Source organism: Rutilus rutilus, assembly GCF_951802725.1.
Source record: "Rutilus rutilus genome assembly, chromosome: 21".
Classification (NCBI taxonomy): Eukaryota; Metazoa; Chordata; class Actinopteri; order Cypriniformes; family Leuciscidae; genus Rutilus; species Rutilus rutilus.
The window spans coordinates 6,295,426-6,320,059 of NC_140226.1; the positions used below are offsets into that span (position 1 = coordinate 6,295,426).

Below are 24,634 nucleotides of genomic sequence, written 5' to 3' on the forward strand. Positions count from 1 at the left end.
AGCTCTTTGCCTGCCTAAGATTCGACGGGGAAGACATTAAGAAAATCCTACGGAAACAGTTGACTTCTATTCAGAGTTAATCACTTAAATAATGACTGGAAGATTATTCATACTTTTTAGTAATAACTTGAATGTGTTTGGTTAATTCCAAAAAGAGTAACATGCACCATTAAAAAGGGCGTGCACACTTATACAACTGGGTAATTATAGGCTTATTTGGGCCAGAATTACCATTAGGTGATGTGTATCACTGCCATGATTAAATTAAGCAATTGGTTTAAGATTTTGGTTGTATCGCCCACCCCTAAGTAGTTTCATTGAGAAGTCAATTGAAAGTCAATCCAAAGGCTACTGTGGCAGGGAAAATATAGTGCTCCATATGTGAGAAGACATTTCAATCAATACTAACCTAAAATGGCATTGACATGAGGGAATTAAATCATAAGGCTTTCAAATTTCAGAATTGTAATTAATGGGTGAATTAATCCTTTAAGTAACACCGGGGCCTTCTTTATCTGAGGATTTTTGACAGTTTGAAACCAAAATGTGTAACCAGCTGATTGGAAAGCTAATATCAACTACAAAAGAATCATTAGATGTCTACATCATTAAAAGTCTGGAGCAGAAAACTAAATCATTTCAGTTTAACTCAGACCTTGCATGCGTTCATTCACGGCAGGCTAAAGAGAAGTGTCCACTCGGAAGATGAGCAATGTGAGGGAGTAGGGCCTAAAATTTACATTTGCCAAGCGCCAAATGCAAGTAAAATCGGTGTTGGTGAGTATATGAAACGGTGTCAATCGTCAGTTGGCCGGTAACATTTTTATGAATGAGTTTGAATTGCCTTGCCAATTTAAATATTCAAGCGCAAGACGATGGGAAAGGGAACTCGATTCGATTCGATATCTGTGTACACACATCCGAATCTCGCGCACAGAAAGCCGCGTCTCAGACAGCGCGCAAACACTAGAATGAGCTCTCTTTCACGTCTTCTTGTGCTTGAACTGACGAATTCACTCAAAATTAAGTAATAATAATTACAGTGAGGAAAATAAGTATTTGAACACCCTGCTATTTTGCAAGTTCTCCCACTTGGAAATCATGGAGGGGTCTGAAATTGTCATCGTAGGTGCATGTCCACTGTGAGAGACATAATCTAAAAAAAATAATCCAGAAATCACAATATATGATTTTTTAACTATTTATTTGTATGATACAGCTGCAAATAAGTATTTGAACACCTGTCTATCAGCTAGAATTCTGACCCTCAAAGACCTGTTAGTCTGCCTTTAAAATGTCCACCTCCACTCCATTTATTATCCTAAATTAGATGCACCTGTTTGAGGTCGTTAGCTGCATAAAGACACCTGTCCACCCCATACAATCAGTAAGAATCCAACTACTAACATGGCCAAGACCAAAGAGCTGTCCAAAGACACTAGAGACAAAATTGTACACCTCCACAAGGCTGGAGAGGGCTACGGGGAAATTGCCAAGCAGCTTGGTGAAAAAAGGTCCACTGTTGGAGCAATCATTAGAAAATGGAAGAAGCTAAACATGACTGTCAATCTCCCTCGGACTGGGGCTCCATGCAAGATCTCACCTCGTGGGGTCTCAATGATCCTAAGAAAGGTGAGAAATCAGCCCACAACTACACGGGAGGAGCTGGTCAATGACCTGAAAAGAGCTGGGACCACCGTTTCCAAGGTTACTGTTGGTAATACACTAAGACGTCATGGTTTGAAATCATGCATGGCACGGAAGGTTCCCCTGCTTAAACCAGCACATGTCAAGGCCCGTCTTAACTTTGCCAATGACCATTTGGATGATCCAGAGGAGTCATGGGAGAAAGTCATGTGGTCAGATGAGAACTTTTTGGTCATAATTCCACTAAACGTGTTTGGAGGAAGAAGAATGATGAGTAGCATCCCAAGAACACCATCCCTACTGTGAAGCATGGGGGTGGTAGCATCATGCTTTGGGGGTGTTTTTCTGCACATGGGACAGGGCGACTGCACTGTATTAAGGAGAGGATGACCGGGGCCATGTATTGCGAGATTTTGGGGAACAACCTCCTTCCCTCAGTTAGAGCATTGAAGATGGGTCGAGGCTGGGTCTTCCAACATGACAATGACCCGAAGCACACAGCCAGGATAACCAAGGAGTGGCTCTGTAAGAAGCATATCAAGGTTCTGGCGTGGCCTAGCCAGTCTCCAGACCTAAACCCAATAGAGAATCTTTGGAGGGAGCTCAAACTCCGTGTTTCTCAGCGACAGCCCAGAAACCTGACTGATCTAGAGAAGATCTGTGTGGAGGAGTGGGCCAAAATCCCTCCTGCAGTGTGTGCAAACCTGGTGAAAAACTACAGGAAACGTTTGACCTCTGTAATTGCAAACAAAGGCTACTGTACCAAATATTAACATTGATTTTCTCAGGTGTTCAAATACTTATTTGCAGCTGTATCATACAAATAAATAGTTAAAAAATCATACATTGTGATTTCTGGATTTTTTTTTTTAGATTATGTCTCTCACAGTGGACATGCACCTACGATGACAATTTCAGACCCCTCCATGATTTCTAAGTGGGAGAACTTGCAAAATAGCAGGGTGTTCAAATACTTATTTTCCTCACTGTAAATACATTTTTACTCTGCAAGTATCCTAGTAAACATATTTGGTTATGTCTTAAGTGACTTAAACAGTCGAGAAAGAGAACGCATGTGTACAGTATTAGAATATTGGATCCCTGCATTATGTGTTAAAGTGACAGCAAAACAATATTCCCACTGCTGTCTGTGTTTTAATGTTAATCACAAAACAAAAGACAAAGAAAAAAAATCTCACACTGATCTTGTCTAAAAAACATTAAGTTTATTAAGGATTATACTATGGGCAGTTGAATGCTTGAATCTGATTGGTTTACGACTGTTCTAAGGTGTGCAATTATTTTCAGTGAAACGCACGGATAAAGTAGTTCCAGCAGGTCTTGACCGCAATTACAATCCCACATCACTTCACCAAATGATTTCAGTAATTTCAGACTACAACAGCAAGAGAGAACCAAGACCCACAAAACTGACCAAGCAACTAAATATAGTAAACAATCAGATAAAAACTGACAAATTATTTCCATGTTTTTTTGCCACAAAATTACTTTTCTTTAAAAAGATGCTTAAAGCCATCTTTAAGCATGACTCTTTGGATTTATATGAAATGGTAACACTTTACAATAGGATTCCATTTTTAGCATTAACTAAGGTTAATAAATGTTGTAGAAGTATTATTCATTGTTAGTTTGTTAATTTCAACATTTACTAATACATTTTAAATTGAGTATAAGCGGAATAATTGGCTCCGGGCTGTTTAATTATTGAAAAATAACGCACACCCGAGGTTCGCTTCGAGTCGTGGCCGCATAACCATAACCTTGGGTGTATGCATTATCTTTCTAATAATTCAACTGCCCGTCATCAATTATTCCTTACTTAATCTACAGTAGTCAACATTTGAAGTGGATTAAAACCTTTCATCAAAGTTATACACAAATTGAAAACAATACCCGTTCTTGTTTTAGGACAACTTTGATTAACTTTTTTGATCCACTTAAAATGTTGACTACTGTATATTTAATGAAGACTAAATGCAATGTTATTTTACATTTGAATATTTTATTCAATTTATGTACCTGAAAAGTATCGTTAAACCTACATGAAAAACCTGAAAAGCACTGTTTATTTATTCTGTATCTTTGCTATACTGTATGTGTGCCATTGCTTGAAATTTGATTATTTGTTCTTATTTTATTACTGACTGTTTACTTGTCTTTAAAGGGGTCATCTGATGCAAAATTCAATTTTATATGGTGTTTGCATATAAATGTGTCTTTGCAGTGTATGCACACAATCACCATACAATGAAAAAAATCCATTCACTCCTCAAAAAGTCTAAACACTCTCAGTAATCAAGCCGTTTGGATTTTCTGAGCAATATAATGTCATATTGCTCATGCTCCGCCCACGACCACTGACGGACTGTCCCGTATTGGCATATTTCCACCCTCAGCCATTTGTATACTGTCCGCCAAGGCAGCACTTTACGTGTCTTGTGTCTACACACCCCCATGGAAGAGAGCATTTAAAGAGACATGCACCGAACCGGGTCGCTGTGAACAGAGCTGTTTTTGAGAGGTAAAAAGGGTGTTGTCTTACATAACCATTGAGGAATTTTAACCAAAGTATGCTACAAACTTTACATGAAGACCCCAAAGAATCATACCAACTTGTGGAAAATGGGCATCCGATGACCCCTTTAATAATGTTTTAAATTTATGTTAGTTAGGCTAAGTAGTTTTAGCTGTGGTATCAAAATTGGAATAGAGAATTGTGAATTTTCACTGTTATCTAAAGTTTTGGTGCCATTACTGCCTGTTTTTGTAAACAGTTTGTTTACCAGTACATTTTCTTAAGTCACCGGCTATTGGCAGGTTTGGCAAAATGTAGGTTTTAGGCCCTGTGAGGGAGTATTTTGACTTGAAAATGGAAAAGTTTTGTTGCATATAACAATTCAGCTTTCAGTTATACTCCCGATTATGAGGGACAATACCAGTTTTTACTGGTTTAAAGGATAACATTATGAATAAAACTTAGTTGACAAAAACATATCCTACATCAATATTCTACCAAATTGACTGTTTTATTCACAGATTAATAAGTAAGCTTATTTCAAATGCATATTCATATACAGACAGTTTTATTCTGAGAGTTTGACTAGTCGACTAGTCAGTTACAAAACTTTAATTTTAAAGTTTGAACATTAATGACATTAGCAGTGGTGCACATTCCTAGTACCAAACCCTAGGTGGTTCAGATTTACAGGATTTGGTTCACCTGTATAACAGCATACCTTCATGTCCTCTTTGCCAACTACAATATCCTCAGATCCGGGGACAGACTGCAAAGATGGGATCTGTTGATACAGGTTAGGGAAGCACACCAGCGAACCAAGAACCGTCTGAGCCTCGATCCGTGGAGCCTGACAAGAACAACAATGGAGAAGATGCCAGCATGAAGCAGTGTGCTTCTGTAGGTACTGTAAGTGTGGATATGTTCATTTAAAGATTGGGCAGCAGAAGCATGTACCTCAAAGGAGTCTGTGTTCAGGACGCGAGCAGCTGCGGTGATGAAGTCTCCCACCAGCATGGTGAAGCCCGGCAGGCCAAGGAAGAAGAATCGCGGTGAACACCACCTAATCATCGTGTTCATCACATCCTGAGCAAACCAGAGCATGAGAGAGCAGGGACAAAAAAGACAAGGTAACGTTTTAGGATATTCTGTGTGCCACTTTCATTTAGAGGACAGTAAAGAAGTGGTTCTTGAGTAGGAACAGATAACCTAATAAAATGTGGCGACACTCTTTCAATAGTCCACTTTAGACATTCTACTAACTGTAAGTAACTCTGTAACTACATGCAAACCAACTCTCATTATTATTATCTCAGTATCTCATCATCTCAGTATCAGTAGACTTTTAGGTTAGGGTTTTTGTTAGTAAAATAGTTGCAAAGTTTCTCATAGTCAGTAGAATGTCTGTTGGGAGCATCAAAATAAATTGTTAGCAGATATTAAACAAACAGTCTACCAATCCTCTAATGACTGCAAAAAGGTGCCCCAATCACTCCAAATTCACCCCTACGTATTGATCTGCAAATTAGCAAATGTCTCATGTCATATAAATGTCTAAAATCATATTACTAAAACATTAAACTAAATATCAATTTACTCCAATATCACTTTACTGATCATTTGAGGTTGCAAACAAGTGAAAATAATGAAATCTGTCCACATTCAAGCATTTCAGTGCAATGGGCTTAAACAACTTGTTTAGTTCACAAATAACTCAACACATAAATACAGTATATGTATAATTCTGTATTTTTTATAATAAATACTCAAATGCCCCATTAATAAAATGAATCACACCATCAGTCAGTGCAGACTTCAAGTTTCAAGGATCTCATGGCACATTTGAGTCAGAAAGAAATGACAAATTTAGTAACTTAATGTCGCTCTGACTCAATCACTGTTTTCATTTTCTTAATTTTTTGGATCAGTCCAATTTGAGAATGAATCATTCAGTGCGATTTTTGAACTGATTCAACATGTTTCAACAAATTGGACGTTGCTATCGCATCTCAGAGCGGGTGTCCATTCCTTCAATTCAAAGTAACAAATTATATGTTTGTGTAATTACATGAGTGTAGTAGGCTTGGGCGGTATTCGAATTTTGAAACCGTCAAACCGCCTCCCTATTTTACCGGGGTATACGGTATTACCGTGACTAATTAAAAATTATGACATAATGGGCTCAGACGGTGTCACCAAACTGTTGGCTTGTGCCTACACCGTTCAGAAACTGAATGCCAGATCGGACAAAAAAACAACAACAAAAAAATCAAGCCCAACCCCTGCACGTTGTGTCTGAGTCAGGCCGACGGCATTAACTGTTATTATGAGCGGAGCCCACCATTATTCAACATAATATCTGTGTGCGTGCAACAAGCAAGAAGTGCCTTTGTAATCCGGTGACGCGTGTCCATTGATTTTTATTAATAAAACTTTTCTGCAAAGATGGAAGTTGACGATGGCCATCTCTGTAGTGAACGCGCCTATAGAGAGAAATGCACATCATTACACAATCAGAGAGTGGCCTTTTTCTTTTCGTTTTGAATTGTTTCGTTTAAAGAAATTGACGATCGGCATCTGAACGCTATAGAGAGACATGCACATCATGGATTACAGAGAGTAGGCTAGTCTATTTATTTTCGTTTTGAATGGTTTCGTTTACTGAAATTGACGATCGCATCTCCGTATAACGCGCGCCTAGAGAGAAATGCACATCGTGGATTAGGCTACTTAGCCTAATCAGTGAGTAGTAGCCTATTTCTTTCGTTTTGAATTGTTTCGTTTAAAGAAACTGACGATCGCCATCTCTGTATGAACGCGCATAGAGAGAAATGCACACCATTGATTAATCAGACTATATTTCTTTTCGTTTTGAATGGTTTCGTTTACTGAAATTGACGATCGCATCTCCGTATGAACGAGAGAAATGCACATCATGGATTACTTAGCCTAATCAGTGAGTTGCCTATTTCTTTCGTTTTGAATTGTTTCGTTTAAAGAAACTGACGATCGCCATCTCTGTAGTGAACGCTATAGAGAGAAATGCACACCATTACACAATCAGAGAGTGGCCTTTTTCTTTTCGTTTTGAATTGTTTCGTTTAAAGAAATTGACGATCGGCATCTGAACGCTATAGAGAGACATGCACATCATGGATTACAGAGAGTAGGCTAGTCTATTTATTTTCGTTTTGAATGGTTTCGTTTACTGAAATTGACGATCGCATCTCCGTATAACGCGCGCCTAGAGAGAAATGCACATCGTGGATTAGGCTACTTAGCCTAATCAGTGAGTAGTAGCCTATTTCTTTCGTTTTGAATTGTTTCGTTTAAAGAAACTGACGATCGCCATCTCTGTATGAACGCGCATAGAGAGAAATGCACACCATTGATTAATCAGACTATATTTCTTTTCGTTTTGAATGGTTTCGTTTACTGAAATTGACGATCGCATCTCCGTATGAACGAGAGAAATGCACATCATGGATTACTTAGCCTAATCAGTGAGTTGCCTATTTCTTTCGTTTTGAATTGTTTCGTTTAAAGAAACTGACGATCGCCATCTCTGTAGTGAACGCTATAGAGAGAAATGCACATCATTACACAATCAGAGAGTGGCCTTTTTCTTTTCGTTTTGAATTGTTTCGTTTAAAGAAATTGACGATCGGCATCTGAACGCTATAGAGAGACATGCACATCATGGATTACAGAGAGTAGGCTAGTCTATTTATTTTCGTTTTGAATGGTTTCGTTTACTGAAATTGACGATCGCATCTCCGTATAACGCGCGCCTAGAGAGAAATGCACATCGTGGATTAGGCTACTTAGCCTAATCAGTGAGTAGTAGCCTATTTCTTTCGTTTTGAATTGTTTCGTTTAAAGAAACTGACGATCGCCATCTCTGTATGAACGCGCATAGAGAGAAATGCACACCATTGATTAATCAGACTATATTTCTTTTCGTTTTGAATGGTTTCGTTTACTGAAATTGATGATCGCATCTCCGTATGAACGAGAGAAATGCACATCATGGATTACTTAGCCTAATCAGTGAGTTGCCTATTTCTTTCGTTTTTAATTGTTTCGTTTAAAGAAATTTCAAGCTTTATTTATTTGTCATGTCTGTGAGGCATAGCCTTTTTTATGAGATTTCAATGCAAGTGACAGCGGCATGCCCATCATGTCATGATTATATTAAATCCAGGCAATTTTGGTTGATGAAAACTTTATAAAAATTTAGATACAATTTATACAAAACGAAATTCGTTTTAAAGAGGCCTTTTACAAAACTAAATTTATTGAAGTGGTCAAATCGTCTGACTCCCGATGCATCCCATCTTATTTGTGCTGTTCACTTTTCATAATCAACAAAGATGGAAAAAATAACATTATAATATTTTAACAAATACGAAACTTAATGCGCTTATGTATCCTGGCAGCAGTGAGTGGGCGGTTGTTTCGGAGATGCGACATTAGGTTAGAGGTGTTTACATCTCTCGCGGTCACCTTTTTATTGCACAATTTACAAATTGCCTCGTCAGTATTTACCGCCTCTCCCTTCTCATTCGGTTGGAACCAGAAATATTGCCAAACTGCAACCACACATAAGCATTTTTTAGGCAATAAATAAATTATATATATTATAGGCTATATAAGTGCCGGTAATGACGGTATTGAAACTGATACCGGTGCTATTTTAAGATCCCGCGGTATCCGATATTACCGTAATACCGCCCAACCCTAGAGTGTAGTAGGGCTGGACCCGAATAATCGAATATTCTAATATTCATTCGGTGGGTTGGTATTCGATTTGAAAATTTGACAATCGAATATTCGTTTTTTTTTTTTTTTTTTTTACGCCTGGGATCCCCCGCGAAACGGTTGTCATTCGCGCTTGAATAAGGCTGGCGACACACTGGCTGTGTGGCGTGAGCGTCTCAGCTGCGTGGCGTGTCCGTTTTTATTTCGACTCCCATGTTAACAGGTTGGGGTTTGCACACTGCCTGAGTGAGACACGTCTCAGGCCCGGCTCAAGCTACGCGGAAAACGCGTGCATGCTAGAAATAGAACCGACGCCTGAGTGTTCCAGCAACGGGAGTGTTCTCTGGCTAGAGCGCAGAACAGCGGAGTTTGTATGGACCGAAGTGTATGTTTGAGCTTGTGTTTTGGGTTAAGCTGCGTTGCTTTGACATTGTGGAAAATAGAATAATAGAAACAAAGTATATTCGCCTTTTTACCCGTTATTATCAATCTAAATTAATCTCGTTTTTAATTTAACTTAATTTCGTTTTTCTTTATTTAAATTTCGTTTTTTCTTTATTTAAATTTCGTTTTTCTTTATTTAAATTTCGTTTTTCTTTATTTAAATTTCGTTTTTTCTTTATTTAAATTTCGTTTTTCTTTATTTAAATTTCGTTTTTCTTCATTTAAATCTACCCTTTACTGTGTCAGTAATTTGTTAGCCAGAAAAATATGAAACTACCTTAAAAGTATTGCTTAATTTAACAGACCTGTGTGTGTGTGTTTAATATCACTAGTGCAGTGTCCGTTCTCGGAGCATAAGCCCTGCCCGCGTGAGGTGCGCCGCTTCCCGCTCGCGCTGTTCTGTAGTTTACTAAAAGTTGATTAATTCTGAATGTGTTGCATCTCGCGTGTTCATCTATATTGCACCTGCACTCCCTTGTGAAGTCGATTGGATGAACGGTTCTCGAAATAATAAGAATGCAAACGGACATAGACATAGAGAATACTGCCTTTATTAGAGAGAAGAATATGTTCAGCCCCCTCTCTCCGAAGCTTCGAATATTCGATGTTCATTACTACCGAAGCTTCGAAGCTCAAAAAATGGTATTCGGACCAGCCCTAGAGTGTAGATATTATTTTAAAAAAGTACTTTAGTAAAGTAAAATGACAGAGAAGAGGTTCATGAAATAACTCAAACTCAGGTTCAAACCTAACGTTACTTGCATGCAACATTTCGAGGATCTATCCTCTACTCTGAAGGTGTGAAACATTACGTAACTCAGAGTGTATACGCATTAAACGCGTTATAAATCACAATTTGTGTTTCTCTCACCTCAGTTCCTTTAAACCAACCATGCACACAAACAAACAAACAAACAAACAAACACGGCTGCTCCGTAACCGCTACATTCATCTTCCTTAATTGAATCCTTTGTAAACACTGTCAGACGAGGAAGAAAAAAAACACCAATATGGGCCACCTCGCTGCATAAAGAGTCCTGCTGAGAGGGAGATGTGAAATTGGTGGAAGCGGTGCATCTGCAGGGACATTTTACCCTCATTCTGCAATAACTGACCTTTGCAATGCTTAGCAACCAGTAGTAATTAACCAGCACCAAACTGCTGCGTGATTACCCAAAATGAGCATTTTGGAGGAAGCGGCAATTCTGCAAAGCGGGACTATTATGCAGCAGCGGTAAATACAGAAAGCGCAATCTGAATCTACAGTGTGTGTGTGTGTGTTTGGCAGCTCAACATGGCCGAATGGTTTAAATTGTCAGAGCAGTGCAAGGAAATGTACAATGTACAATGTACAGTACACACGAGTGAAAGGGCCTTTGCATCTGGAGACTCTAGATGTGCTACAGCTTCGGCACATACTTCAAACTCTGACCTTTATATGCCTCCAAACGGTGGAGGTAAAAATCAATGTGTGTGTACTGAATCCAGCCCGCAGTCCAACACCTGTTAGCACTGCTCTTATTTGTTGACTTTCCTGTCCCTATAGCGGCACACAACGAAAGGTTTAATCATTAACGACAGGTTCTGTGTGATTAGGGGTCTTGTATACAGATACATTTCGTAGCAAAATAATATGTAATATGTAATAATGGTTAAATAAATGCTTGTGATAATTCATTTTGAAGAATAAAATATAAATATAACAAAAATCTATAAATATTAATGCATTTGTCTCAATGGTTTATTATATGCTTGTTATTCTATTTGTGAACCAGTGACTTACTACTCATATGATTAAAGTCACTGTGAAATAAAAACCCTGTGAAATCTTTTTTTTTCTTTCTTTCTTTTTTTTTTTTATGAAATGTTGCTTATTATGTGCAGGTCATTATTTAAAAAAGAAAGGAAAAAGTGCTGCTGTAATCTTCAATAAAAAATAATAAAAAAAAACGTCCCACCTCCCTCTGATGACATGTACAGTGGCTCGAGGGCTGGGAAATTACTGTCCAATAGCCAGATGAGTTTCAGTCCTTGCCCTTCAATAACCTGTCACTCATATGTAGTTTGTAATATATGTCTCACTCATATGTCTTATATCTGAAAGAAACAGCTTATCGAACTATGTCACAACAGAGAAGAAAAGTTGGTCGCAATTTCTGTTTACTGATGACTTTAACAATTCCAAATCTGACCTTTATTTTTGACCACATGCTTTTAACAGTAGGTTTCATATTTCATCAGATTTACATATAAACCAGTGTGTAATTAGAAAAAGCACAATGCTATCTGTATGTAATGTGGGGTACAGTGCTTTGATATTTGCTAGGTCAGACCGCTATTATTGATTTTTGTACTGAATGATCTTTGACCCTGAAATATTTTGAATGTAACAAGAGTATGTTGAAAACTAAATGGCACTTTTCTTTTCCAATTGGTTACACTCGATGGTCCACTTTAGACATTCTACTGACTATAAGTAACTTTTCAACTACATGTCAACTATCTTTCACTAGAGGTTAGTAGAATAAGTTGACATGTACATGAAAAGTAACTTATAGTCAGTAGAATGTCTGTTGGTAATATATAATAAAGCCGTTATTAAACAGACAGTCTACGAATGCTCTAATGACTGCTAGTTGACATGTAGTTACAAAGTTACTTATAGTTAGTAGAACATCTAAAGTGGACTATTGAACTAGGGAATGACTGACTCCTAAAATAAAAAAACTAAAGGACCAAATTACTTTTTTGGTTGCCAAATTACAGAATCCATTGTCCATGCTCATAATATATTGCAGTGGGTAAGGATTAATGAGATATACATGAAACTCACTCTGTAAATTTACAATTTGCTATTGCTAGAAGATCAGTGTGTGGAACAGTCGCAGAAAACTGCACATTGTACACAGTGTAGCACTAGCGCAACAACACAAACACTGAACATTGCTTCAAACTAACTCAAGTTATTTCATTGGTTTCAACCAATGTGAGACTAGATGAATGATTTTTGTTGTGTTAAAGTAGCATTGTAAAACAGGAGAACATCATGTTTTGTACAGGACTGGACTGCACTTGTGACATTTGTGTTTAGATTTAAATCCGTCACACTATGTTTTGTAAAGAATATTTGCGACTGTTTTGGAGGGGGTCAAAAAAATGTTCTTAAATGTGTTGTTTATGGTCTCACACCCAACTTGTGAAGAATGTATATCACTGACTCAATTGAGCCCTGTGTTTCCACATTTTTGACTGGTGATGAAAGTTCACACTGTACACTTGTTCACACTTCCACACTGAAACTCTATAGTTCAAGCTATTATACATTATTATTGATTTCAACAGCTATTCAATTTTCAATGCTCCTTAAAAAAGAACTGACTAGCATAGAATTGCAGCTCATTATCTAATGCAATTCAAGTAGTTTTTGCAGGTGGCAGAGAAACTGTATTGCTGTGAACATGAACAGGTGTTTCAGAGGTGTATAAGATGTGAACGTTAAGCTGAACTCTAACAGCTCCATCGAGCGAGCGGTAAAACAACCGCAGAAAGAGACGCACTTCTAAGCTACCATTCCCATTATCTCTGAGCTGTATCTGGGCTTCAAGTCTGTCCCCATGTGGAAGTGGAGTGAGACTCCCAGCCAACAGTGACACACATGGAATCTATTATCTACAGAATTGTGGCCAAATGCACTTTCACAATCTCTATTGCTTTTTCATTGCATCTCCACATTCAGGGAGCTCTTATTTTTTTGTCTAGACCACATAAAACAAACACAAATAAAGTGTCGCTGTGCCAGCACACACACGACACTGGACATCTGAGCATATTTCACTACACGGCATCATGATCAAAACCACAAACAAAAAATATAATAATATATTTTAATATAGTATGAAAAAAATGCCTATAGAAAAAATGCCTATAGTATGAAAAAAATGTCACATATCACAATCAGATCAGACTTACTCTGTTTTGATGATTCAATAATGATTCTTTGCGAATGTTTAGGATTCAGGCATTTTATGATCTACAGCTTTAGAGAGCCTTTACTGCATCACAAACAAGACTGTTACACCATCTAGTGGTCAAAGGTTTATATATCACAGGTTTATATTCTTTTTTAAATGAAAGTCTAACAGACGTTGCTTGTTACTGACATGTAAATTAGTCTAAAACATTTTTATAAGTGGAAGCACTTTTCTAATTGGATGAAGTATTGGTTATAATTATGATTTATGTAATTCCTGTGGAGTTCGCAGAACTCAGCTTCTCTGTCATGTCCCTTCTCATATCTTTAACACAACATTTTTACTCACTGAAATAACTTCACATAATTAAAAACCCATCATTATGTGAAGTTACAATCCATAATTCGCCAAACAGAAATACAAAACGTCAACACAGGAAGTTTAAAACCAAGAAGGTTTAATAAATGCATGCATGCAGAATGCAGTGTACCTGATCGTCGCTGGTGAAGCCTTTGTGCATGACGTGGTAGAGGTGCACCAGGAAGTCACTGTTGGGCAGGACGTCTTGGTGTTTCGTCATCATCTCACAGATCAGCTTATACGCCTGTAGTTTCCCAGCTTTGAACTCTGACGGCAGCATGGTAGCCTGAAAACACACATTACAGGTTGTTCGGTATTCAATATGCCCTTCCTATTCAAAACAACAAGTCGCAAGTACATATGGCGAAACATGCTCACTGCATCATACAGTGTTTGCATTCCACCTAGTGTCAACTCTTTACATCTGTTTGCTTCTCTCCTACTCTCTGTGCTCATTTATTCTATCTTAACACAGACAAATTCCCAATAAAGCTGTTTTTAATTACATATTTTTCCATTTCTGATGTCATGTGTGTAATTTCCAAGGATGTGTATGTGTTTGATATTTGTTTTATGTGTAGCCTATAGACCTTATGTAGCCCCGCCCCTTTTCAGCACTGCGCTCGTTGTCTTTTGTCTTCCGGTCTGTATTTTCACAGCGATCTTGTCGTTTTAAAATCTTCCCGGTCTACTGACATTTGTTAAGACATCTGCTTTAAACATTACAATCCTCATGATCACTTTTATTAACTTTACATTAAGTAAATCATGTCGTTACAAACCCGTAAGACTTTCGTTCATCTTCAGAACACAAATGAAGATCTTTATGATGAAACTTGAGAGCTTTCTGTCCCTCCGTTGACATACGCAACTAGCACTTTGACACTTCAAAAAGTTCATAAAGAGATTTTAAAACTATTTCTTGCCGAAGCTCAAATGTGATGCGTAACACGAGAATGAACCTCATTGGTTCTTTCTTATCAAGCGAGCATGCTTGAGCTTCAGTTTACCACAACTGATGTGTGAGTTAATGAATGTTTATATGTGAATAAAAGCCTAAATTCAATCTGTTGATCATATAAAAAGATCCGAGTCTCTTCAGAAAATTTGGACTAAACAAGTCAATTCATTTGGATTAGTTTTACGATCTCTTTATGAACATTTTGAAGCATCAAAGTGTCAGTTGTGTAGCTGTCAATGGAGGGACAGAAAGCTCTCAGATTTCATCAAAAAGATCTTCATTAGTGTTTTGAATAGTGTTGCTTTCGTCAACGAAAATTATGACGAAATATTGTCGTCAACGAACCGTTATCACCTGACGAAAACGAGACGAGACGAGACGTAAATGCTGGTCATGTGACGATGACTAAAATACATTTATAATGCAATATCGTTGACGAATAAAAACGAGACTAAATGTGGTTTACAAAATAAAAATTATGCTAAAATGTCTCTTCATTTTTGTTGACCAAAACGAGACGAGACGAAATGTTATAACGTCACGACGAATGAGAGAGTTGTGCGTGAACCCATAGTTTCACACGCGCGGGTGATTTTTAGTTTCACTTTCTCTGGCAGCGCAATCTCAAACAGCCTAATATTTCGCCCTTGTGGAGGATAAAATTCGCTCTTCAGACCAATTTACATCAAGTAGAAAACACGAAGATATTATAAAGAGATCGATGGTCTCTTTCCTGCTCGTGTCCCACATCCCTCTCAGAGCGCAGAGTGTATATCACGCGTCTTTGTGTGGAAATATAAAACGAGTTTTTTTTTGTTTTTTGTTTTAAATAACCCCCAACCACCGCTGGTAGTTGGTCCATTACCACGGTGGTAAAAAAAAACTGCCACCGTCACAGCCCTAAATATACTAATAAGATAACCTTGTTTGAAATTCTATATTGACTGGGTTAAATAGAATTGCATTACTAAAAAGAGACTAAAATACAATTTTCATTGAGTAAAACTAGACTAAAATGTCATCAGTTTTCGTCGACTAAAACTAGACTAAAATGTCATCAGTTTTCGTTGACTAAAACTAGACTAAAATGTCATCAGTTTTCGTCGACTAAAACTTGACTAGACTAAAAAGAGTATGAACGTGACTAAAACTAATAAAAACTAAAACGACAGCTTGACACAAAGACTAGACTAAAACTAAAATTAAAACAGGCCGCCAAAAACAACACTAGTTTTGAAGATGAATGAAAGTCTTACGGGTTTGTAACGACATGAGGGCGAGTAATTAATGACAGATTTTTCATTTTTTGGTGAACTAAGCCTTTAATGATTTTTTGTGGAAGCCATGATACATTTCTCAGGATTCTTGAATGAACAGAATGTTCAAAAGAACAACATTTACTTGAAACAGAAATCTTCAATCTCTCTCTCTCTCTCTCTCAAAAAAGAAAAAGAAAGACTGACTGACCTCAAACTAAATCCAATCAGAAGTAGACACATCTGAGACACGTTCTTATCAGGCGTGAACAGTAATGTTTCTCGGCTGATCACTTGTGAAACAGGCCAAAACTGTCGTAGTCTAAATTTCAGAGAATGTTCCTGATGGGCTGTTTTGAATGTGTGTTACCTTGAAGAGCCAGGAAGCCAGCATGCGCAGAGGAGGGAAGAACAAGGGTCTGGCCATGGCTGTGTCTGTATCCACTCTGATCCCAAGATTATCTCTGATCTGAAACAAGAGTTGGACATCAAGATCTTCTCAGGAAACAGTACAGAAGGCTCTGCAGGGAATGAAGGGAACGCACCTTGGCCAGCTTGTGCCAGAGCTCATAGAGGTAACTGAAGACCTTGGCGTGGATACGGGCACAGCGGATGCTGTTCACATCACCGAGAATCCCCAGGATCCTTCTCCAGAGAACGAAGGCTGAGTCTGCGTGCCAACCGGTCAAACTGCCACCGGCGATGATGCTGACATCATCAGCCAGAAACTCACTGCTGTCTGCGAGGAAGAGCAGGCACACACACAGAGACCATTACAAGAAGTAGCATTTATACTTATAAAAGCCTTTTAGTATAATCTTAAAAATGTCCCCTTCAGGTCATGTTCCTGCTTCTTTTTGCTGTGAAATCTAATTTTATACAGTTAACTTAAGAATAACTTCTATATTGTTAGTAATATTTGATGAACATTTTATATTTGATGAATATTTGATGAACACTTACTGGACTGAAGCAACTTCGGTTTACTTGATTATCTATACATCTTTTTTTTTTTTTTTTGAAAAATCATGTTAAAATGTATGTATCAAATATGATCTATCAGGCTTTTGATGAAGGTTTATTTGCTCATCTCTTAAACATCACTGTATGGAGGTTATGCGCAACAAACTTCTGTAAAACAGGTTGCATCTCTTCCGGTTCAGGTCTTTTGTATGTGCTTTTTTTTGTTTTATATAAAGTCGTTTTACTCAAGATGCCTTCAATGTAGCAACCAAAGATGAGCATAACCGATGTCCATCACATTTGCAGATGGATATCTATTTTTTTTTTTTTATTGTTCTTCTTCTCACTAACATTTCGATATTTAAATTGAATAAAATGGCAATAAAAAGAAGTAGCTAGGGTAGCTGATTACTACCTTAAAAGCCCATAGACATTGCAGTCAGTTTTTACTGCTGTTAACACTTTCTTCGACAAACAGATGCAACTTGTTGATGTCCGGCTTAAAGCCAATTGCATTGCATTATATGTTTTAAAACTACAGAGCTTTGATCATAAATCTAAGCGTTTAAATATCTGTACCACTGAGAAGCACAAAACTTTGTTGCACATGTTTTAAAAGTATTATTTTCTATTCTGTTCTTACCTAGACATATTATTGGCAGATATAGAGTGACAACTGATATTTATATGCATTTTATGTAAGTAGTCTGTTATACAGTTATAAAGATCTCATTGATTTACATTACAAGCATCAGAATTTCATCTTTCATCACGCTGAGTAATATAATGTAGCGGAGCTAATTTATTAATAAATGTTGTGGGGCAGCGCTGATAAGTTTCTGTGCTCCTAAATGTTTCTCTGTGTGCGAGTGACGTATACGTGTGTGTGTGTGTGTGTGTGTGTGTGTGTGTGTGCGTGCTTAAATGAAAACAGCGCATTAATATAGAATGTGATTAAACTGACTTAGAAACTACCTGTGCATTAAACCGTTTTAATGCACTCCTTCCAGCCAATCAGAATTGAGTATTCAGACAGACCAATAATAATATAAGAGCCATAAAAGATAAATATGATTTCATTTGTCATGCTTTACAGGGTTAACTAGAGGCCAGTCCACTAACTCGAAAAGGCTTAAATGTATCTATGCAAAAGTCCAATAAGAGTCATGAGACTTGTTTGCTCTAAGAAACTCCCCATCCCCTTATTTTCAGCCCACAACAGGAGAAAGGTGAACGAAAATGAACGAGTGAACAAGAACATTAATGTAAATATCGAGGAGGGCTGTGAAGTTAATGCATAAACAATTTCACTACACACACACACATTTACACACGGTTTAAATGTGCATTTTACACACACACACACACACACACACAACATTATACATTATACAAAATAAATATGGTCAAAAGTATCTCAATGGTACTTGCTCGAAGCAAGAGAACCTTTAATTGGTGTGTATATCAAACAAGCATGTTTGAGTTTCTGTTAACTGCATCTGATGTATGTGCTGATTAGTGTTTATATGAAAATAAAAGCCTAAATTAAATCTACACTTTTGGCCCTCTACTGGTTCCAAAACATAACTTTCAATAGAAGATTGCTTCAGCTCTGTGTGAATACATGTGGACCGAGGCACCAGTGAACACAGATACAGGATTGGACAAATAAATGATGGTTTCTTTGTGGTTTGCTGATCCATGGTCAAATTTCCGTGTTCATTGTGACAGCAACCTTATATCTTCGCACTATTAACACACCATTCACAGTAGACAGAGCTGTGTGTAAAATCTGTCCTGACCACTCTAAAATATAAATCATTATTATAGGTTTATCACAGTGTATTTGGATGAAGTAAATACATGGTTTGAAAGATTTTTTTTTTTAATTGGTTCATCAAGTAACACAATCATGTCTCTTGGATTAAACCGTTACATTTATTTTGTATTACATTTACGATGTCATAATGAACTTTTTGAAGTGTCAAAGTTGTGGTGGAATGAAATCTCTCAGGTTTCATTAAAAATATCTTTTCAATACTGATGTTCCGAAGATGAACAGAAGTCTTATAGTTTGAGCGAATGTTTAATTCACCGTTTAATTCTGTTAGAAGTATTAGTTTCTCTACTACATCTTCAGGACACTAATAAGTTAATTGCTATATGGAGGGAAAACAAGAATAAGAAAATGGACAAGGGAAACAAGAAAACCGGGACTTAAGCTGCCAACAACACTGCTGTAGACTCAGTGGCTCGGTCTAAACCCTCCCAGTTTAATATGCAGTAGATCACACTGAACACTATATCTGAGTTGCCTTAGCACAACCAGCACAAACCTTCTAGAACATTATGGATTATTTTCCAATGTTTGTAGTTTGCTGCTCTTGCTCTATTAAAATAATTGATTCTTTTTGTTAAAGACTTTGTCTAGTTTTTTCAGAGTGCGAACCTTCTACAGTCTCTTCTACATTTTATTGGTTTTCACGCACCTGTACTTACAACTAGCCTTCATCTGAGCGCAACAATACTTCCTTGTCTTCAATGTTTGTAGTTTGAAAATGTTGTATTTATGGTGTATTTTCTACCTTGCAGGAGAGAAATGCTGATAAACAAACTGACTGACTTCAGATCCGTTTTAGACCCTAGTGACTGATCCAAAAGGTAAGCAGCAAAATAATGCTGCATTCGAAGATACCTTGTTTTAGACAAATTGTCAGGCAGAAATGCACGTATCCTTCATGGATAAGGTCAGGGAAATGGGAAATGCCATTTATAAAAATAATTTTTTGAATTTATAATGAAACAAAAAAATATTGGATTATGTTTTACAAAAAAAAAAAAGTTTAAAATTTTACATTCAATTCAATGTGTTATTTTTTTCAATTTTTTTGTAAATGTTAAAAAAAAATTGTTGTGAAAATTGGATCAATGTAAATCCTACACTAATGCTTTTCAGTGCACCTCATGCAATACTGAACAGATTCCCAAAATATTTCTTTCTAATAACAAATGGACCATTTCACCCAATAACTGCATGTGATTTTAGCATTTCCTGCAGTTTCGTGGTTGTGCTAACGCCATGACCGTTGCCACGAATATCATTTCAAATCAGCCATTTATGAGATTCCACTTTGGCGAAGATGTTGTCTTAGGAAAAAGTCACCTATGTGAGGGTTTGGAAAAATGTTGTCTTTGAGGGATGGAGGTAGAGTGAAGTACAGAGGATGAGTTTGGTCTGAAGGAGGTTGAGAGGATGAGTGCAATACCCAGATGGTGAGGCATATTCATGGCATCCTCCAGGAGCTGAGGGCCCTCACAGCAGCCATGAGGCAGGAGGAGAGCCGGAGACACTGGGGGACAGTGAGGGAGGGCTGCACAATCAGACCCTACACACACACACACACACAACACAACGATGGATGGAAGGGTGGTGGTGGTGGAATCACATTACACACAAACAGGGAAATCAAAACACTTAAAGACACAGACACGACAGCTGATAATGAAATTATTTTCTAATAATCAGTAGCAGACGTCAGGATGATTAAAAGCAGTGGTTCTCCACCACAATACTCAAAGGCACTTCTCTGTATATTCAACTTCAAGATTTAGTTTTAAAAGCTGGATATTTTACAGTCGATTTACTGGATAAGAATTAAGAATAAGGATTTTTACTCTTTACAATTTTGACCCAATAAACTAGAAAAATGTATATCCATTAAACAAATATGAGTTTTAGGATTTCACTAATTTACATGACTTTTCAAGGTCTAGAATTTATTTCATTAGGGTTCCTCATATATCCAAGGTTTTCCAAGACCAAAACTGTTGTCGAGAGGGTGAATTAAAATAAGAAAAACTGAGATTTTTTGCTGTTTTAGCTTATTTTAATAACTTCTTATTTTACATCATGTTAACCCTCTGGTAATCTTCAGTTATTTTAGACCAAAACTTGATTTTTTTAAATGTTTCACTTCATCGGAATGGTACAAAACATTTTAGCACTATATGAACACAAAAATAATTTGTTGATATAATTAGAAAATGGTCTTACAAGCCACACTTGTGATCAAAAATGACACCATAGTAAATGAATGAAATGAAAAGATCAATTGCACACTTGTCTATTTTGAGCTCAGAGGTCTCAAGTGAAGAACAGTCATCTTTAGGCCCTTTGAAAGTCTGCTGAGGCCCCCTAGTGGAGCCCCGGGCCCCAGGTTGAGAACCACTGATTTAAAGGAATGTTCTGGGTTAAATTCATCTCTCTATTCACAGAGTCTGTGGTATGCTGTCCACTACCACAGAAACCATTCCAAACAGTACCTCAGTTTTAAGTAAATTAATTTACAATAACGCACTTACAATGGAAGTCTATGAAGAGTAAAGTAAATTTGCAACTTTATTCGGCTTCGATATTATTCAGCAAACATAATTAGGTAACACTTTATTTTAAGGTGACGTAGTTACACGCTACTGCATGCACTTACTATAGTAATAACAGTACATTATGCATAATTACAAGTAACTAACCCTGAACCAAACCCTAACCGTAACTCTATAGTAGTGATGTAGTACTCGAGTCCGGTCTCGAGACCGATTTCTGCTTTCTCGGACTCGACTCGGACTTGTTCCTTCAAAGAATCGGTCTTGACTCGGACTCGACCCTTCAAAGACTCGGTCTTGACTCGGACTCGACCCTTCAAAGACTCGGTCTTGACTCGGACTCGACCCTTCAAAGACTCGGTCTTGACTCGGACTCGGCAAAGGCGGTCTCGTCCCCATCACTAGTCCACTAGAATACATACCACTAGAAATTTTTTATTTGCTCTGCATGTCCTAACTATGATTCAGGGTGGGCAGAGTTGATGACAGAGCAGCACTGTTGAAGCAGTTTAGAAAAATAGGCAGAAGATGTTGCATGTGGTAGGGATTTTTTTAATGATAGTAAAAGCATAGTCCATATTAAGACGTTAAGACTGCTCCTCTAAACAATTCCCAATCTAGCTTAGTCTGTAGGCCTAACTGTTGATTATTAACTGGGGTGATATTAAATCATGAATATGAAAACTGACACGTTTTTATGGTCTTGGTCTCGACTCCTAAAGACTCGGTCTCGACTCGGACTTGCTTCCTCAAAGACTCGGTCTTGACTCGGACTCGACTGAATTTGAAAACCAACGGACTCGGTCTCGACTCGGACTCGACCCTTCAAAGACTCGGTCTTGACTCGGACTCGGCATAGGCGGTCTCGTCCCCATCACTACTCTATAGTAAGTACATGTAGTAAATTAATATCACTCAGTACTTTTTTGAATAAGTACAATGTAACTAAGACACCTTAAAATAAAGTGTAACCCATAATTATTATTTGAGCTGAAAATTGTGTAAAAACTAGGTAGAAAAAAAGGTATTTTCTATCTTTTTTTTTAGGTTTGAAGTTATTCATTATAGACATACATACATATATGCACATATATATACACACACACACACACATATATGAAGAGTTCAGATGCAAAAGCCTCTAAGTGCCATCTGAAATTTTCTTCTAGAATGATAATTTTATCAAGCTTATATATTTAAGTTCAGTAATTACACTTAAATGGCAATGAAAATTACCTATTAATTGTCATTTAAGTGAAATGACTGAACTTAAATATACAAGCTTGATAAAAATGACCATTCTAGAAGAAATTTCCAGATGGCACTTAGAGGCTTTTGCATCTGAACTGAATATATATATATATATATATATATATATATATATATATATATATATATATATATGTATGTATACATACAGTATATTGGGCAAGGTAAACAATCTGTCGATATCTGGGTATTTTGAAATCAACATCGGTCAATGACGATGCCCACATGACCAATTAACAGTTCTGTTGAAACAATTCTAAAAATCTACCAAAAATCTTTATGAAAAAACTATTAGGTATGCAGGTTTCTTCAAGCGTCTTGGAGACGTTGCCGCAGGTCTTCTGGATTTAGTCTGTCTCAATTTTTTTCATGTAATCCCAGATGGACTTGATGATGGTGAGATCAGATCATACCAGCTGTTGTCAGACTCCTTGTGCATACAGAAATCTATGGGGGTAAATTGATGCCAAAACCATTGAAAATGGACAGACTAAAAGTCACAAATAGATATTACAACTTGTAAATACAAAACACAATCTACAAATAGATTAAAAATCCGCAAACAAAGTCCTCATGATCCTCAAATGTAAAACAAGATCTACAAATAGATACAAAGTCCTCAAACAAACTCTTTGTGATCCACAAATATAAAGCATGATCTACAAAAAGATTAAAAATCCACAAATAAACACATCCTGATTCACAAATAGAAATCAGTGACTTGTACTTGAAAACCAGAATTTGGATGAATGTAAAGTGACTTGTTTGCAGGTGAAGATCATGTTCTGTTTGTAGATTGTGTCACATTTGTTTTCAGAATTCTGACACTATTGTTTCGCTGTTGTGACAAAATAATGCCATAATCATTGAAAATGAAGAGACTCTGAGTCAAAAATGCATATTACAATTTGTAAACACAAACAAGATCTACAAATAAATTTTAAATCTGCAAACAAACTCCTCATAATCTGCAAATGTAAAACACAATCTGTAAATAGATTCCAAATCTGCAAACAAACTCCTCATGATCCGCAAATGTAAAACGAGATCTACAAATAGATAAAAAATCCACAAACAGACTCTTCATGACATACAAATATAAAATGCGATCTACAAATAGATTTAAAATCCACAAACAGACTCTTCATGATTCACAAATAGAAATCAGTGACTTGTACTTGACAACCAGAATTTGAATGAATGCAAAGTGATTTGTCTGCGCATGAGGGTCATTATTTGTTTGTAGATTGTGTTGCATTTGTTTTCAGAATTTTGGCACAACTGTTTCGCTGTTTTTCCCATTAAAAAATCTACAAATGCCCTCCTCACAATTTGCAAACAAACACAGTCTAACTTGTATTTTCAAACCACTGTAAAAAGACATTCTTACACATTCTGTGCAAAGCTCAGCATGCAAGTGTTGAATATGCGTTTGCAGATCACAGGGCATTCACAGATCCCTCTACACGCGTTTGCAGGTCACAGGGCATTTACAGATCCCTCTGCACACGTCTACAGATCTTTTTGGCACTATCTTTCCGCAGAGAGTGTGACTACGATCCACACGTGTAGTCAGCCAATCAGGAGTATTGCTTCAATGTGATGTCACGCCCCCTCAATAAGCCCTTTTCAAAATAAGAGCTCACTGCCATTTACCGTTGCCGGTGTTGTACCGAAATCCGACTCCCCGGACAAATCGCACTCTCTTTCGCATGCACGCGCAAGCGAGTTTAAATGCACTTCCTTTGCTATATTCATTTATCGATCGATTTTTCACACAGCAAGCACCCAGATCCTGCATGGAAGCTTAGTCTACACTTAAATAAATTAACAGAAAGTGAACTAGTGTGGATAAAAGATGCAAAAATAGATAGCTATCAAAACAAAACTGTTAATTTCACTTAATTTAACTGAACTTATCGTTTGTGTGTTAAACACGCTGTGGTTCATAGGAAAATATTGTATTACTCTCCCCATTGCACATGAATGTCATTAAAAATAATAATATTCAACCTTTTTTCACGAAGATAGGCTTTAAGAGTTCATCAAATACATATGTATGAGGCAAATACCTGTCTTTTTG

At 37.2% G+C, this 24,634-nt stretch overlaps 1 protein-coding gene across 2 annotated transcripts in view; it reads right to left on the reverse strand.

Annotated features, from left to right (window-relative positions):
* The window catches only part of ralgapa2 (Ral GTPase activating protein catalytic subunit alpha 2), a 204,543-nt gene that overhangs the window by 69,575 nt on the left and 110,334 nt on the right, over nucleotides 1–24,634 (reverse strand). For both annotated transcript variants that reach the window (XM_084393878.1, XM_084393879.1), the window contains exons 21-26: nucleotides 20,166–20,285; nucleotides 16,482–16,675; nucleotides 16,307–16,405; nucleotides 13,850–14,005; nucleotides 5,141–5,269; nucleotides 4,905–5,033 (exon numbers count right to left, since the gene is read on the reverse strand). In XM_084393878.1, coding sequence (XP_084250004.1) covers nucleotides 4,905–5,033; nucleotides 5,141–5,269; nucleotides 13,850–14,005; nucleotides 16,307–16,405; nucleotides 16,482–16,675; nucleotides 20,166–20,285 — 827 coding nt within the window. The remainder of the gene's footprint in view (nucleotides 1–4,904; nucleotides 5,034–5,140; nucleotides 5,270–13,849; nucleotides 14,006–16,306; nucleotides 16,406–16,481; nucleotides 16,676–20,165; nucleotides 20,286–24,634) is intronic.